Source organism: Euwallacea fornicatus, chromosome 11, assembly GCF_040115645.1.
Source record: "Euwallacea fornicatus isolate EFF26 chromosome 11, ASM4011564v1, whole genome shotgun sequence".
In the NCBI taxonomy this organism is placed as follows: Eukaryota; Metazoa; Arthropoda; class Insecta; order Coleoptera; family Curculionidae; genus Euwallacea; species Euwallacea fornicatus.
This window is the reverse complement of record NC_089551.1, coordinates 4,532,691-4,547,305: the sequence shown is the minus strand read 5'-3', so window position 1 is coordinate 4,547,305 and position 14,615 is coordinate 4,532,691. Positions and strand designations below refer to the sequence as shown.

General features: G+C 37.0%; 1 protein-coding gene across 1 annotated transcript in view; it reads left to right on the top strand.

Annotated features, from left to right (window-relative positions):
- The first annotated feature begins 8,673 nt into the window (after positions 1-8,673).
- The window catches only part of Syt14 (Synaptotagmin 14), a 33,628-nt gene continuing 27,686 nt past the window's right edge, over positions 8,674-14,615 (top strand). The window contains exons 1-3 of the mRNA XM_066287840.1: positions 8,674-8,976; positions 11,988-12,209; positions 12,455-12,722. Coding sequence (XP_066143937.1) covers positions 8,943-8,976; positions 11,988-12,209; positions 12,455-12,722 — 524 coding nt within the window. The 5' untranslated portion in view covers positions 8,674-8,942. The remainder of the gene's footprint in view (positions 8,977-11,987; positions 12,210-12,454; positions 12,723-14,615) is intronic.

Sequence of the window (14,615 nt, the reverse complement as noted above, 5' to 3'; positions counted from 1 at the left end):
CATTCTTCCTCTTTCGATCAGAGTTTAAAGTGTTAAAAATTATTGAAAACTTTTATTTTTATAAAAATTTTTGTGCAGCCATGCAAAATAGTGAAATTCGTGTGTTAATGAAATATGAGTTCCACCGTGGAACCACAACAGCTCAGACGGCTCGCAATATTAATGATGCGTTTGGTACTGAAGTCACTTCATAGCAAACAGTATCTGGTTGGTTCATGAAATTTCGTTCTGGCAATTTTGACCTAACAAATGAACCACGTGGACGACCTGAAACTCAAGTGGATAACGATCATCTGAAAGCCGTGGTGGAAGCGAATCCACGTCAAAGTTCGTTCGAATTTTCGTTAATATTCAGTGTAACCAAAAAAAAACAATATTGACTCATTTGGTTGAAATTGGTGAGGTGAAGAAGCTGGACAAGTGGGTACCGCATGAGTTGAGCGACATACAGAAAGAACGACGTCTCGAAGTTTGTGCTTCTGTGTTGTGCCGGTATAATAACGATCCATTTTTGAATCGGATTGTTACTTGTGATGAGAAATGGATCCTACATGACAATATCAGACGTTCATCGCAGTGGTTGGATCAAGATGAACCACCAAAACATTGTGCGAAAAAAAACCTTCATCAAAAGAAGCTTATGGTGTCCGTTTGGTGGTCCAACGCAGGTGTCATCCATCGCAGCTTCATGAAACCTGGTGAATCGATTACGGCTGATGTCTACTGCCGCCAACTGACCGAAATGACGAAGCAACTGACGGTTAAGTAGCCAAGATTAGTCAATCGAAGTGCACAGCTGTTGTTGCACGACAACACACAAGTCACCTTGGCAAAAGCTACAGGAGTTGGAATTGGAAAGTTTTCGTCATCCACCGTATTCACCCGACTTAGCACCCACTGATTACTACTTCTTTCAAAATTTGGATAACTTCTTGGTAGGGAATACATTCAACTCCGACGAGGCTGTCAAAGCTGCCTTCCACGAGCTTATCGACTCCCGGCCTGCAGGCTTTTACAGTAGGGGAATCAATGAACTTCCCGTTAAATGACAGAAGTGTATTGATAATGGTGGTGAATATTTCGGTTGACAATAAAAACATTTCATATGAAAAAAAATGACTAAAGTTTCAATTCAATTCTACTCATTTCATACTACACGACCTAATAAAATCAAAAATTTTATGGGTTGTAACTGCTGCGACTTCTGTTGCTTTTGCTTACTTTCCTTTTCAGTTTGTTTTTCGCCCTTTTAAAATAAATTACTTTCATTTTTTACGACAAGTTAGTGTTGAAAATACCCCCCCTTCTGGTGTGATACAGCCTACATTCTCTTCTTCATGCAGGTTGTCCCTTTTAAAGCTGCGATTGAAGATCACTCAAAAACGGTACGTTTTATGAGAAAAAGTTTGAAATAAAAGTTGTCCGGTAAAAGGGGTGTCATGTCGTTAAGGTAGTGCCCTTTAGCTGAAATGTCATTTTAAGGTCATTTCTAGAGCAACTTTTTTTAATAGAACCCACTTTTTTTTTTAATCTTTGTAGATCTACAAAAAATAATTTTTTTTTATTTGAACTATTTTTTATTCGACGTTTTGCTACAGCCATTCTTGATTTTCGTAACATTTTTTGGATGGTCGAAATTATTGCATTTTTTTCATCGAAGTTGTGTAACTTATGTCGGATGGTGAGAGAACGTGTCCTGTTCGGCATCCATGTCCAAGAAATGAAACGCACTCGGATGATGTACTGGGTGTTATTCAAAAAAACAATAGTACCTTAAATGCTAATTAGCACAAAGCAACTTATATAATCTTGAACACAAAAAAAGAGCAAAGGGGACCAAGAACTAGTGATCCGGGGCCAGTCTTCCTTAATCCCTGTTTTCCTCAAGGCTGTTCTATTTCTCTTTTTTAATCTCTTTCCCCTCTGGCCCCGTTCCACCCAACCTGGCGTAATTTCCCACGTCATGTCTGTTCTTTGTCCAAACAAAGTACACAAATCAGTCAGCAATTTAAGGACTGACTGACTCCCATAAAAAATCATCACCTATAATTTAACCATTCCAGGGATCTCTTTTCCTTATCATTAATTGTAAATAATTGTGAAGGCTCTGACATGTATATTTTGTTAAAATAATCATTCTATCTAACCAAAAAATATATATTTCTGAGTAAAAATATTTTCTTAAATTTCCTCTTGTTAGAGTGTACCTTATAACAAGGTCTACGGGAAATCGATATTTTTTTCGGCAATCAATCTAATTGTTTTCCGTGAAATTATTCAAAAATTATTCTTTTCATTTAATAATTCAATAATTGAAATGGATCGCTACACTTTGGATGAAAAATTAAAAATGTTTTTTTATGGAGAAGTTGGAAGAAATGTTAGTCGGGCAGTGGAACTTTATGCTGAAAGATTTCCAGATGAAAGAGTTCCCTGTTGGACGATTTGCAACAGAGTCATTAAAAATTTCAAAGAAACGAAAACGTTGAAAACAAAAAAAAACGCAATCGCTTCCGAAGTGCAACACATGAAGGCAATAAAATAACAGTTCTTGCTGCTGTTGCGTTTGATTTCCATGTAAGTTGTCGTCAAATTGTTACTGACTCAGGAATTTCAAAGACAAATGTCCAATGAATTTTGAATGAACTCCATAGAACCGTTTTTGAAAACCGAGTCAGTTTTTGTCATTGGGCAAGGCAGGAATTAATTCAAAATGCAAATTTCTTCTTTAACGTTTTTTTTATAAATCCGTTTTCACAATCCCATGGTACAGTGAATCACAATAATCTGAATTTTTAGAGTGCTCTAAACCTATACTGGCTTAGAGAAATTGAACATCACAGACCATGGTTAGAGAACGGTATGATTAGGTATCATTGGAGAACACTTAACTGGACCTTTCTTCATTGAAGGAAACTTGAATGGTGAAATGTACCACAATTTCTTGCGTAATAATCTTCTAGAATTGTTGGAAAACGTTCCACTTGCGTTTGGATGAGTGATGTGATATCAGCGTGACGGTTGTCCAGCTCATTTTTGTAGAATATCTTGTGAGGTTCTGGATAAAATGTGTCCAGGTCTATGGATTGGACGGGGCGGTCCAACTAACTGGCCTCCTAGTTTGCCTGATCTGACTTCACCAGATTTTTCTCTCTGGGATTTTTCAAAGGATAAATGTTATGCAAAAGCATCAACAACTGCAGAGGACACGAAAAGGAGAATTGAAAATGCTTGTCGATTGATAAAGGAGGTGTTGTGCAGAGTAAATAATTCTTTTTGAATAAGAGTTAAGACGTGTTTAGTGTAGGAAGGATATTTTTTTCAACATTTGCTTTCATAAGTTTTTCAATTTAAGATTTTATATTAATTTACCAAATTAAAAAAATTGTTTAGATGAAAGGATTGTTATAAATTTTATACAGAATATGTATTGCAAAAATACGGGGCTGCTATTTGTTAAAGAAAATTGCCCTTGAAACGACCTTAATAACGTTTTAGTTAAAAGTCACTATCTTCACGACATGTCCCCCTTTTTACCGGACAACTTTAATTTGAAACTTTTTTTCACACAAGGTACCGTTTTTGAGTAATCTTCAATCACAACTTTAAATGGGACGCCCTGTAGATTGTTGTGTATGATCTAAAATTCCAGGAGTATTTCTTATAAATTGAAAGGCATCAGTGAGGCGTTGGCTGAGAACTTGGATCGAAGGCCTGGTATCCCTGCGACGTAAACTGAGCTTTGTAGATATCCGCATAAAAAAACTCCAGTGGGGTGCAATCCGGTGAACATGGAGGCCAAGCTATTTTGCCTGCTCTACCAATCCGCCGATTTGAAAGCAACAAATTTAAATAATGGGGCACTTTTATTCACAAATGAAGGGGGGCACCATCGCACATAAACCACATTTGTTGGCGAATGTTTAACAGGACATTATCCAACAAGTCAGGCAAATCGTTTGGTAAAAAGTTTAGGTGCGGGTCACCATCTGAAGTTTGTGGGGAAAAAAGGGCTAATTAGTTCATTTGGACGATTTCTGCCTATACGTTTAGGCTGAATTATTGCTATGTGATGTGGATATAAAGTGTGTTCCTGCAAAACACGCCAGTTAATTGAGAAACATTCAAATTTCATATTCTTTTTTGGTGCTTAAATTACGATTCTCATCGGTAGTGTTCAAAGTCATTTCCTCTGTCAGAAAGTTAAGGGTTTCTCGAGGTTTGCCAACATTCTTCCTTGGGGTTTTAAATCTACTACATTCCTGCAAGTGCCGATGTGAATTTGTGAAAGTTTGACAATCGGAAAAGCGGCAGTTAGGAAATCTCAGTGCATACGACCTTTGAGCTTCAAGCTATATCAGCTACTATCAGCCAGTCCATAAATATAATGTATGCCAGCGAGATGGTCAAACGAATATGGGTCATTTTCCATTTTAATCTTTAAAAAAAAAGAAAAAAACAAACCACGCGAACGAGTTAACGGTTTCGAGGGATGAAAAACACGGAGAAAAGGTTCAACTAAATCATAATTTCAACAATAATTACAAACAGTAAAACCAAAAGAAGAAGAGATAAAAGACAAGGAAAAAACAAATAAGGAGAAACGCCAAAAAAGAGAATAAATAAGAAAAAGTCGTAATAGTATACCCAGTTTTTTAGTTTGTTATTTTGATAACACAACCCGTTCGTTCAACAACAATTTTATTGCGAACGTTTAGTTATATCCAAAATACACAAGACATTAAAATTTTAGATTTTTTCATGGAATGTTAAATAATGAGAGTTAAATTTAGAGTTTCTTGGTGGAAATTTAAAATTTGGGCTGTGCAGAGAGTAGACCCTCCCACCACCCTTCTCAAATTAGTTTTACATAATTTTTGAAGCAAAAAATTAATGGATCGCGTAAAAAAACGAGAGCTTGCAAACTTTCATGAAATCTAATTGGTAATTGTGGTCACAATTTGATCAATCGATTTTTTTCGCTCATCTCCCGATGACCACCTCCAGAAGGGTGCATTTCAACACACAGGTTTACGGGAAGGAACAATCTTATTTTGGCCCCAAAAATACTCTATTAAAATATTTGCACTAAATTTTGAATCATCCTGTATTACTGGATACGCAAGCATAATTAGTTAGGACGCATCACGCTTCAGTCGGAAAAAATGCATGTGGTCGAGAAATTAAAAAAAGGAAAAGTTGATATGGATAACGTAGTATACAGGATGTTCTTTTTATGGGCGCTGGTTTTTGGTACTTTCCAGAGGATTAGAGTTGTTCAAGATAGGTAAAAATTGCAGTCGCTGTGAACTTTAAATTTCAATATGACGTTTCGGCTTCACGAACCATCCTTAACTTTTTTTATGGTGACCACAAAATAGCAAATGCATCGTTTGCCATATCAGCAGACAAGATTCAATGTGGTCTCTATCGCAGTCCATCACATTCGAAATTTTCATATGTCGTTTGTCGGTTTAGTGGAGCAATATGGATCATCTATCTCTCCTTGTGTTCTTAGAAAGACTTAGAAATGCTTTTTGGGTACCTTCAGATTACTAGGACTTTCAAAATCGCAGAAAATGCGTACTATTCTGACCCTATATCTCGAAAACCAAAGGAGGTGTTGCTAATTAGTTTGAGCAGAACCATAGAGAGCGTCGGGACGATTAATATGAGCAGCATGGTGTTAAACTCCAAATTACGGAACGACCGATCACCCTGTGTGTGCCCTCTATACAATGCTCTCTATACAGGGTGATTTATTAATAATGGAACGACCGAAAGCTGGTGATACTACGCGTCAAACGGTGACGATTGGATTATTTAAATATGACTTATTAGGGAATTGATAGGTTGGGATGTACATATACAGGGTGTTGAAAGTTAAAATTTCAATTCATTTCTTTTCTGTTCTGAAAATATTTAGGTTAGATAGTTGAAAATCTTTAAAGTTATGTTTTTCAGGTGGCAAATAAGATACATTTTGCAATCCCTACGTTGCTAATTGAGGCCGTCACTTAGGGTCAGTTTTAAAGAATTTACCGTTAATGACCTTTAACATCGTACGTTTAATGTGAAATTTGATTCAAAATCTAAAAGACCAATAATTTATCCATTCATTTGTATTTTTATGTCACTGTGATTTCTCGATCCATTTTCGAGAGAATTCTATTTATTTAACGAACACTATATTTAAATTTGATAATACAAGAAATTAAAAGTGAAACAAATAAAGTATATTTTAATTTTCTAGAATATACAAAAATTAAACAAGGGATTTACTCAATAATGATTTAAAATAATTATTCAAATTGTCCACCATTGAGGTAATTTACACAGCATTTTCTGAAAGATATCCGAGTTTGGAACAACATATTGCGATTGCTTCTGATTGACATTGTAAAACGTGTCTTATTCATCACCTAGAAAAACCCAGTTTTGCTAATTTTCCAGTGTCTAACCTAGATATTTTCAGAATAACAGCAAAGAAACGAATTAAAACTTTAACTTTCAACATCTGGCCCAAAATCAACATTTATGATAAGAGGAACAACTATAGAAAAAAATCTAAGGAAGACAATGGATTTCACTTAAAAAACTATCTTAAGAGTGTGTTCACAAAATTTAAATATTTTTGCAAATTAAAAAGTTATGGGAATTTTTCAAAATGGCCGATAATTGAAAAACGCCCTATATCTGGGTTGACAGTGAAAAAATCGTCAAATGGTTTTTACCATGAAATGTTTTTCGGAAATTAAGCTTATGACGTCTAAGTCGATTTTGCTCTATCTAATCAGGAAATGGGATTTTTTTGTTAAAACAAACTAATTCGGACCACACTGTATATGTACAGTGAGGAGCAAAAAACACGCATCATATAGAATTTTTTTTGCATTTAAATCTATCAAAAAATATGATTCTTGGTAAAAGTTTGTGCATTACTACAAAGTCAAAACGCAATTTACAGAATCTACATATATCGTTTCAAATGGGGGAGATTCCAAAATTACGAAAATGGCCCCTGAGTACAGTATCTTCATTTTTCATTTTAGCGCAAATATGTATTATGAAGAGTCGTATGAAAATGTTATTTGTATTTTTAATCCTCTCTGAAACGAAACTATCATTTTAAATAAATATGTTTAATTTTCTATACGAGGTAAATAGTAAAAAATTCTGAAAAAGTGTTTTATGGAATAGAAACTTGAAATTTCATTGTTGGACTTGTCTTTCAATTTTAAACAACTTTTCATAATATTTGTTCGTTTCCTCTAAAATTGAAAGAATAGGTAATTTACTCATGAGCCATTTTTTTCATAATTTTCGAATCCATCCTATATGAAATCAGATATACAAATTTTGTAAACTGATTTTTTGAGTTTGCAGAAATGACCAATCTTTTACCCAGAATAAAATTTTCTGTGCAAAATCAAATAAAAAAAATCTATGTGGTGCGTACTTTCTGTCGGTCACTGTATATTGAATACTATTAACTATCGGATAAGGCATATTTTCTCCAGTCTTCACCATTCGACGTGTAGTAGATTTAGCTTTTGGCTGTGCGGCTAAATTACACCCCCCTCCCCCTGTTTACTTTTGAAAATTGAAATATTGGTCAAGTGCCACCTCGAATTAAAGGTCTTTGAAAAATACATTTAGTAATGTATTGCGATTAAAAACCTAGTGATTAGTTTTTAACAAAAACATCTATAAATTTGGTGGAAAATGCGATGTAAACTCAGTTAAATGAATAGTACGTAAACATTGAACAAATTCGTTTATTGGTAGGAGATTGCTTTATTTTCGTTTTTCTTCTCCAAAGCAGTCTTTGGTAAAAAAACGAACAAACAAATAAAAATAACCTAAGACAGATTGTGAGCTCAAAATCGAAAACAAAGCAATTTCCTGTTGGAAAAAAACTTTATTGTTCACGCTCTATTTAACCGAGTTTGTATTGCATTTTTTACTGAATTTATACCGGTTTTTCCCAAAAATTAATCGATTTTTAATCGCAATACACAATTGAATTTAATTTTGAAAAATCTGCAATTCGAGGTGTCACTTCATCCATGCTTCAATTTCAAAAAATCGGCCATTTTGCACTTGCGGTGACGTAAGCAAAATTTAAAAAAGTAAACAAATGTCAAAAGATAGTATTTTTTGTGCTATTTAGTGTTGCTTTTGAATAAAAAAAAATTATGAATTTTTGAGAATGAACAGGGGTGGGGGGGCGGAAGGTTTTACGCAATGTAAAGCCGTACTGTACATGGTTGGAAATGCCACAACAGAATGGTTGAAGGGAAAACGAAGCAGGATTTCTTTGTTTCTTTTTTGTTGAGCGACAGTTTTCCATTAATATTGGGGACATTGATTTAATTCGATTATTTGTATTTGCGCTATTAGCTAATGCAAACATTGTTGCAATTTCTGGAATTCCCAAAAATCAACCCCTACGCGCTCCACCCTTTGCTAGGGCAATTCTTGAACATTCATAAATTAGCATCCCATTAGCCACTCAGGCATATCTCCTTATCGTTTTCCATACCAACCATCATTGTTCAACGGATCCTGCGGAAATAAACGCACGTAGCAGGGGAAAGTCCTTGCAAGGACCTTTCGGCCTTACGCAGGCGTTCAGCTGTTGGTTTCTGCTATACGCGCAGGACTCTAACGCGGCTCCGATCACAAAATGTTTTCGATAGTGTCCGCAAAATTTATAGAACTAAGTACGGTTGTCCTTTCAGTAAGTAGCACATTTAAATCTTTTAGTGCATCAAACAAGTACTGCTTCTAGTGTGACAGTAATCCAATTTTTTTGAACTTCCTCCCCATTTTTCGTTCGCGGTTTGGTGTTAGAAAGTGCTGATCAGTGTTTGTGCTACTTTTTTGAATAAGAACTTTGATCATGGGAACTTGATTTTGTATGCCCAGCATAGATAAGGATGGTCCTCATTTCAGATTACAGTCCGATTACAGGTAATGAATCGAACCCGTTCCTCTTTGTGTTCAAGTAATTTTATGTTAGTGGTAACATTAGAGGGTACAAAGTGTATGTTGGACACGGTGTCCTAACTAATGCGTAGCTAGGCCAACGTACTTCGCTTATGTGCAAGCACGCAAATCTAATAGGTGTCATCAGCCCTTTGTCCTGCACCATATTCGTATATCACTGCAATATGAATGGCCCTTGTGACCTACTTTCCATAAAATGCTCCCTGACGCTAAGGAAAGCGAATTGCGTATCCGCATTGTTAATCGGTATTACACTGACAATTTATTCATGACTTTCTTCGTGAAGTCGCTTCATCAATTAATTTACATGTCTGTAAAGCCCCCTTTTCGCTAACGATTTACCCGTGAATTCATTCACGAAGAGAGCACTTTTTCTGCCTAGGCATTAAATTGACGATTTACACTCAGGTTTGTGCCAGTTCCTACTTTTTCAGTAAATCCATTCTTTTGCCGATTAGAGAAATCCGGATCAATCAATACGGATCCATTCGAGTTTTACTGGCTGCCGTAATCACTATCAGTTTCTATTGAACGCTCCTCGTGCGGCAAATTTGCCTCGTTTGTTTAAATTACTGAATTATCGACGAACCACTTCAGTTCGTTTCATAAAAAAATATCGGCAGATTGTTTCGAAAAAATCTAGATTTTTTCCCGTTTGGTAAGAGCTTTATGCTGAAAGACGTTCACAAACAGCTGAATTGGTGAAAGTCTGACATGTTCCGAATGGTGCTGCAATAGGAATCATTCAGTGAAAATCACCAGACAAATTTCCTTGGATTCATGGGAACAAGTTCGGAGTCCGCTGGACACTCATCGTTTGTCTCATGAGTTTCGTCTTTAGTTCAGCTCGCAGTTTCGATTCCGATAAGTTGCCAAATTTTTCATCATGGTCCTCATCACCTTCGTCCTTTACCACGAATTTTTGCCTTTTTGACGACTTTTTCAGTCAGAAGGCTCAATAAAAATGGCGTCCATATCAATGCTGTGCGAATTTCTTCCAATGTAAACTCTGGCACTACGTGCGCATTTTACATTACAAGAAAATTCGTTTAATGATACGCCCTAGTGCAATCCCATCATAACCGTAAGAAAAAGGTACCGTAACCGTAAATCATGAGTACTCGGAAGAACACTTTTCGAGATTCGCATCCATCTTCGCCCGATAAATCATCACTATTTCTTGACTGTGACACCGTCACTGAATGTACAGGGCGGTCCACGTGACGTGGGCCACTGTTTTATCTCAAAAGCCGCAAGGTTTAGGGAAAAAGGTTAATGTTGAAGTTGTTCAGTTTCTCATTTGTTAATATGTTGGAAGTTACAGGGTGGTCCAGAAAATCGCGGAGGGGAAAAAATACGCTTTTTAACCGGAATACCTTGTATATGGCTACAGACACTAATTCTGGTTGTAGTTATAAGCATTTTTTGTTACTACAAAGGATTTTTAGCAATTTTTGAGTTAATTCGTCTTGAAGTAAAGATCGAAGCAAAACTAGGCTTCTGAAAATTCTCCATGAATTCGCAAAGTATTAATTGAATCTTTGATGACTCGAACAGTTGAACACTAATGGCGGCTCTGCTAGAGCATCTTCAGAATTTTCGAGAAATTTTCTACGGGGTGCGAAGAAAAATCAAAACTTTTCACATTTCAAGTGCCTCAAACTCAACAAGTACATTTAAGGGATGGATACATATGTCAGGTCGCACGAGCATAATAGTCTGATCCACTTCCTCCATTAATATAGCGACTTTTTCCGTCTAAGACGTGCTACTTTCCAACAGGTGTTTGCTGTTGCCAACGCCAGGTTTTACAGGGTCGTGGTGAAACTCGGAGGATCGAGCGATCTCGAACCTGTTCATTAATGCACAGCCGGGCACGGAAGACAACAAATAACGTAAATCTGACTACATCACGTCTGGCTTCAATCCTGAGAATAATGCTTTTAAATCTCACGAAACACTCAATTCCAATAGCTATTATTCAGCGCATTACTATGAATTTGTAAAAGTAGATTCCGCCTCTCAGCGACAAACGTCCTTCAGGTCACACAGGTTGCCGTGAACTTATCGATTTTCCCGTTTACTGCAATGATCCAGATTTTCATTCACGAGGTCCACACTTCAGACAGTCTTGTGTTTTTTACAACAATTTTTATTCAATCAACTATTCCATTCATTGTTATGTAAGTTTGTTTAAGGGGAATCCCTCGTTGCGTTTTTTCCGAATTAAGAAAATATGAAGTGGGTCGCGCTGAACTTTCCGTTTTCACACCCCCTGACGAGAGCACTCGCAGGGTGCAGTTAAACGACCCTCGCCAAAAGAGACATTGATTCAGTGTCTTTTTTCAGTCTATTCATTATTAACACGTGTCTTTAACGAACACTAAATTATTCATTAATGGAACAATTAACATACTATTTTTCTTGAATAGTAATTTTGAGATCGTGATAATTGAATTCACGCGGCCAGTTGCGTCCATCACTGTTATCATATCGACAATGAATAATTTAACAGAATTTAGGTTTTTTGGGATGCAGTTCACGGACAAATGTGGGAGCCAACACGCAGCTTAATGAGCGATTAATGATTTTGACTTCTATTAGCGTGTTCGCTACACCCGCAAAGCGGTGACATGTTTCGGTTACTAATTCACCGTCATTAATGCACTAGTTGGTTAAACAAGTGTCGAGCCACAAGCGATTTAATTTAACCAACTCATGATTCAATGAAACAAGGGTGCGAGGCAACGTGACACATATTCCGCCGATCAATATCCTAAGGCCACGTGTTGGAGAGAAATAGGGTGGTTGTGGCTTAAGGGTTGCTGTCGATGTGGTTTCCGTAATTTGTTGCTATCTGCGTAAAATTTGCTTCTTAATTAGAATATTAAGTTTCGGCAGAACGCAGCTGCGCAATTATTGTTCTCGTTGTAAACTGGGAAACTGATCGTGTATGGTCTATCATTATGTTTCAGGCAAAGATGGTACATTTCTGGCCGCGTTTGCTGGTTTAGGTGCCATAATGCTGGTAATCCTCCTCTACGTAAAGAACAAGGGCTGGGGATGGGGTACAGTGAGAGCAGTGAGTCTGAATTGCTGTGATGAGGCATGTCCTCCAGTAGCTTCTAGGGTGGTGCCCAATCCTTTAGTGTCGCACATCACCAATATCACTTCTCACTCATCGAAGAGTAAATTGGGTGAGTATCTACGAGGGGATTGTGAAAACAAACCATTTTTGTAAAGATGTAAATCGAGGGGCTTTCGCACATTCGCTCCCCAGCATGTTTGTGAATTGCCGGACTTCACTTGCGCTTCATACTTATTCCATAGTTTAGTCGCGATTACGCATGACCACATAAGCGCATGTGGAAAAAGCGTTTTCATATGATAAAACGTGAATATCCAGATTATTCCTGTAATTTTTTATTCTCATTTCCCCCAGTGAAAACCTTCACTTTCGATGGCGGTGACTCCAGTTCAGAATCAGAAATGGGTTGTTCGCGCAGCAGGCACAACTCCGATGTAGTTTCATTGGGGCCCAATCAATTTCTGCCACCGAGGCAGGACCTCATATCGTTGGTGGAGAAGGGCAGAGTGGGGCTCAGCAGCAACAGTTCCTGCTGCAGCTCCACTACCAGCTCGGTGGGAGAGAAGCATAAGTTGCCACCTTCGACGAAGGTTACTGCTGAAATTAATCAAGCTTTACATAAGTAAGTTCCATAAGTCTTAAGTCATTGAAGACAGTTCGTTAACAGTGTGTTTCCATTTTTTATCATCAGTGACTGTCCTCAAATAACATTCAACTTTTACATAGGTATTTTCTCGACACGTATAACAGACTGATTGATTAAATTGCGCAGGAAAATAATCAATTATCTGATTCGAAAGGAAAATTGTTGTCGACACGAGTCGACCCTCGTTTACCCATACGTGCACCATAAAGACCGTTTACGCACGCCGCGACGTGCTATAATGGTCGATTATATGAGTCCTAACAACCACACAGAGTGTCTCTAAAAGGTCTTTACAACGCTCTACCATAGGTGGCTGAGACCAAAATAAAACGATTTAACCATATTAGCCTTAGTCCTAAAGTTGGTAATAACCGAGCTACAGGGTGGCAAAATTGAAATGCAAAATTCTATTTTTAGCCATAAATCTTAAACGGCACGAGGAAAACTGATGGAATTTACCACAAGAGGGTTTTTCGAGATGAGGAATCCATATTTGCAAACAAAATTGATGTAACTCGTAGAGGGCGCCACATACGCATTTGGTACTTGTTCAGGCCCTACAAGTTTTTTTGTTCGTAAGGGTAAACCACGTTCGGGTGAAAAAACGTACCTGCGCGGTGTTTTTGCTTAAAAAAAGGTGTACCTTAACCAAGGCGTCAACTACGACCATTTCCGAGAGAAACGCTTGTCAACAGAATGCAGAAGAATGTAATTTTCTAAATTTTTATTTTTTAGTGCTAAAAAAACATTAAAAAGTTACTTAAGTAGGTGCTCAAAATGCCCACAATTTACGTGCGTTCAAAGATTAATGCGACGAATAAAATGAAATTGTATTCTTTGCACGACTTCGTCGTTGTCTCGAAGATCATTTATTGCCTTTTGAATTCGTTGCCAGAGTTCTTCTTGAGTAGCAACAGATGTTCGGTACACCACTGATTAAAGATGTCTCCAAGAAAAAAAATCCAATGGATTTAAGTCCGGGTAACGTGGTGGCCAATTCGCGGGAGCCTCATTACTTTTACCGATCGATTCATTTCGGTACTTCTGATTTAAATAATTCCTGACAATTAAGGCTAAACGAGGTGAAGCGTTATCATGCACGGACCACATTCTTTCTCTTTGTTGTAGAGGAATATTTTCCAGCAATGTAAATTTCATAAATAAATTCCAGTAATGTAAATAAAAATAAAAATTTACTTTTACCACTGAACTTAAAAGCAGAAGATAAAAACTCTTAAAAAAATATCCCGTCACTTTCGGGAAGATCAATTTGACTGCAAAAACAATAAAAATACTTTCTTGGCAAATAAAAATAGTTGGTACCTGAGAATGGAAAAAGTATGCATTTTTTGCATTTACTTTTCGAGCGTTTCTCTCGCAAATAGTCGCAGCTAGCGACTTAATTCAGGTATTCCTTTCATAAGCAAAAATACCGCGCAAACACGTGTTTTCACCCAAAAGTAGTTTACCGTTATAACCAAAAAAGCTTGAAGGGCCTAAAGCAGTACCTAATGCGTACGTCACGCCCTCTACGAGTTCCGTAAGTTTTGTTTACAGATACGAATTCCTCATTCCGAAAAACTTCCTCGTAGAAAATTTCATGGGTTTTCCTCCTGCTCTTCAACAATAATGGTTAAAAATTTCATTTCCTATTTCAACTTTGCCACCCTGTAGCTCGGTTATGATCAACTTTTGAACTATGGCAAATATGATTTTCGTCGTCTTATTTTGATCTCAGCTGTGAATCTATGCTGGAGCGTTGTAAAGACCTTTTAGAGACCTCCTGTAGATTGGGACGCGTTATAATTCTTAAAGTTGTCAAAATTTTGACGCAAATGATAGTTAATATCTTCAAACCAATAATAGTGT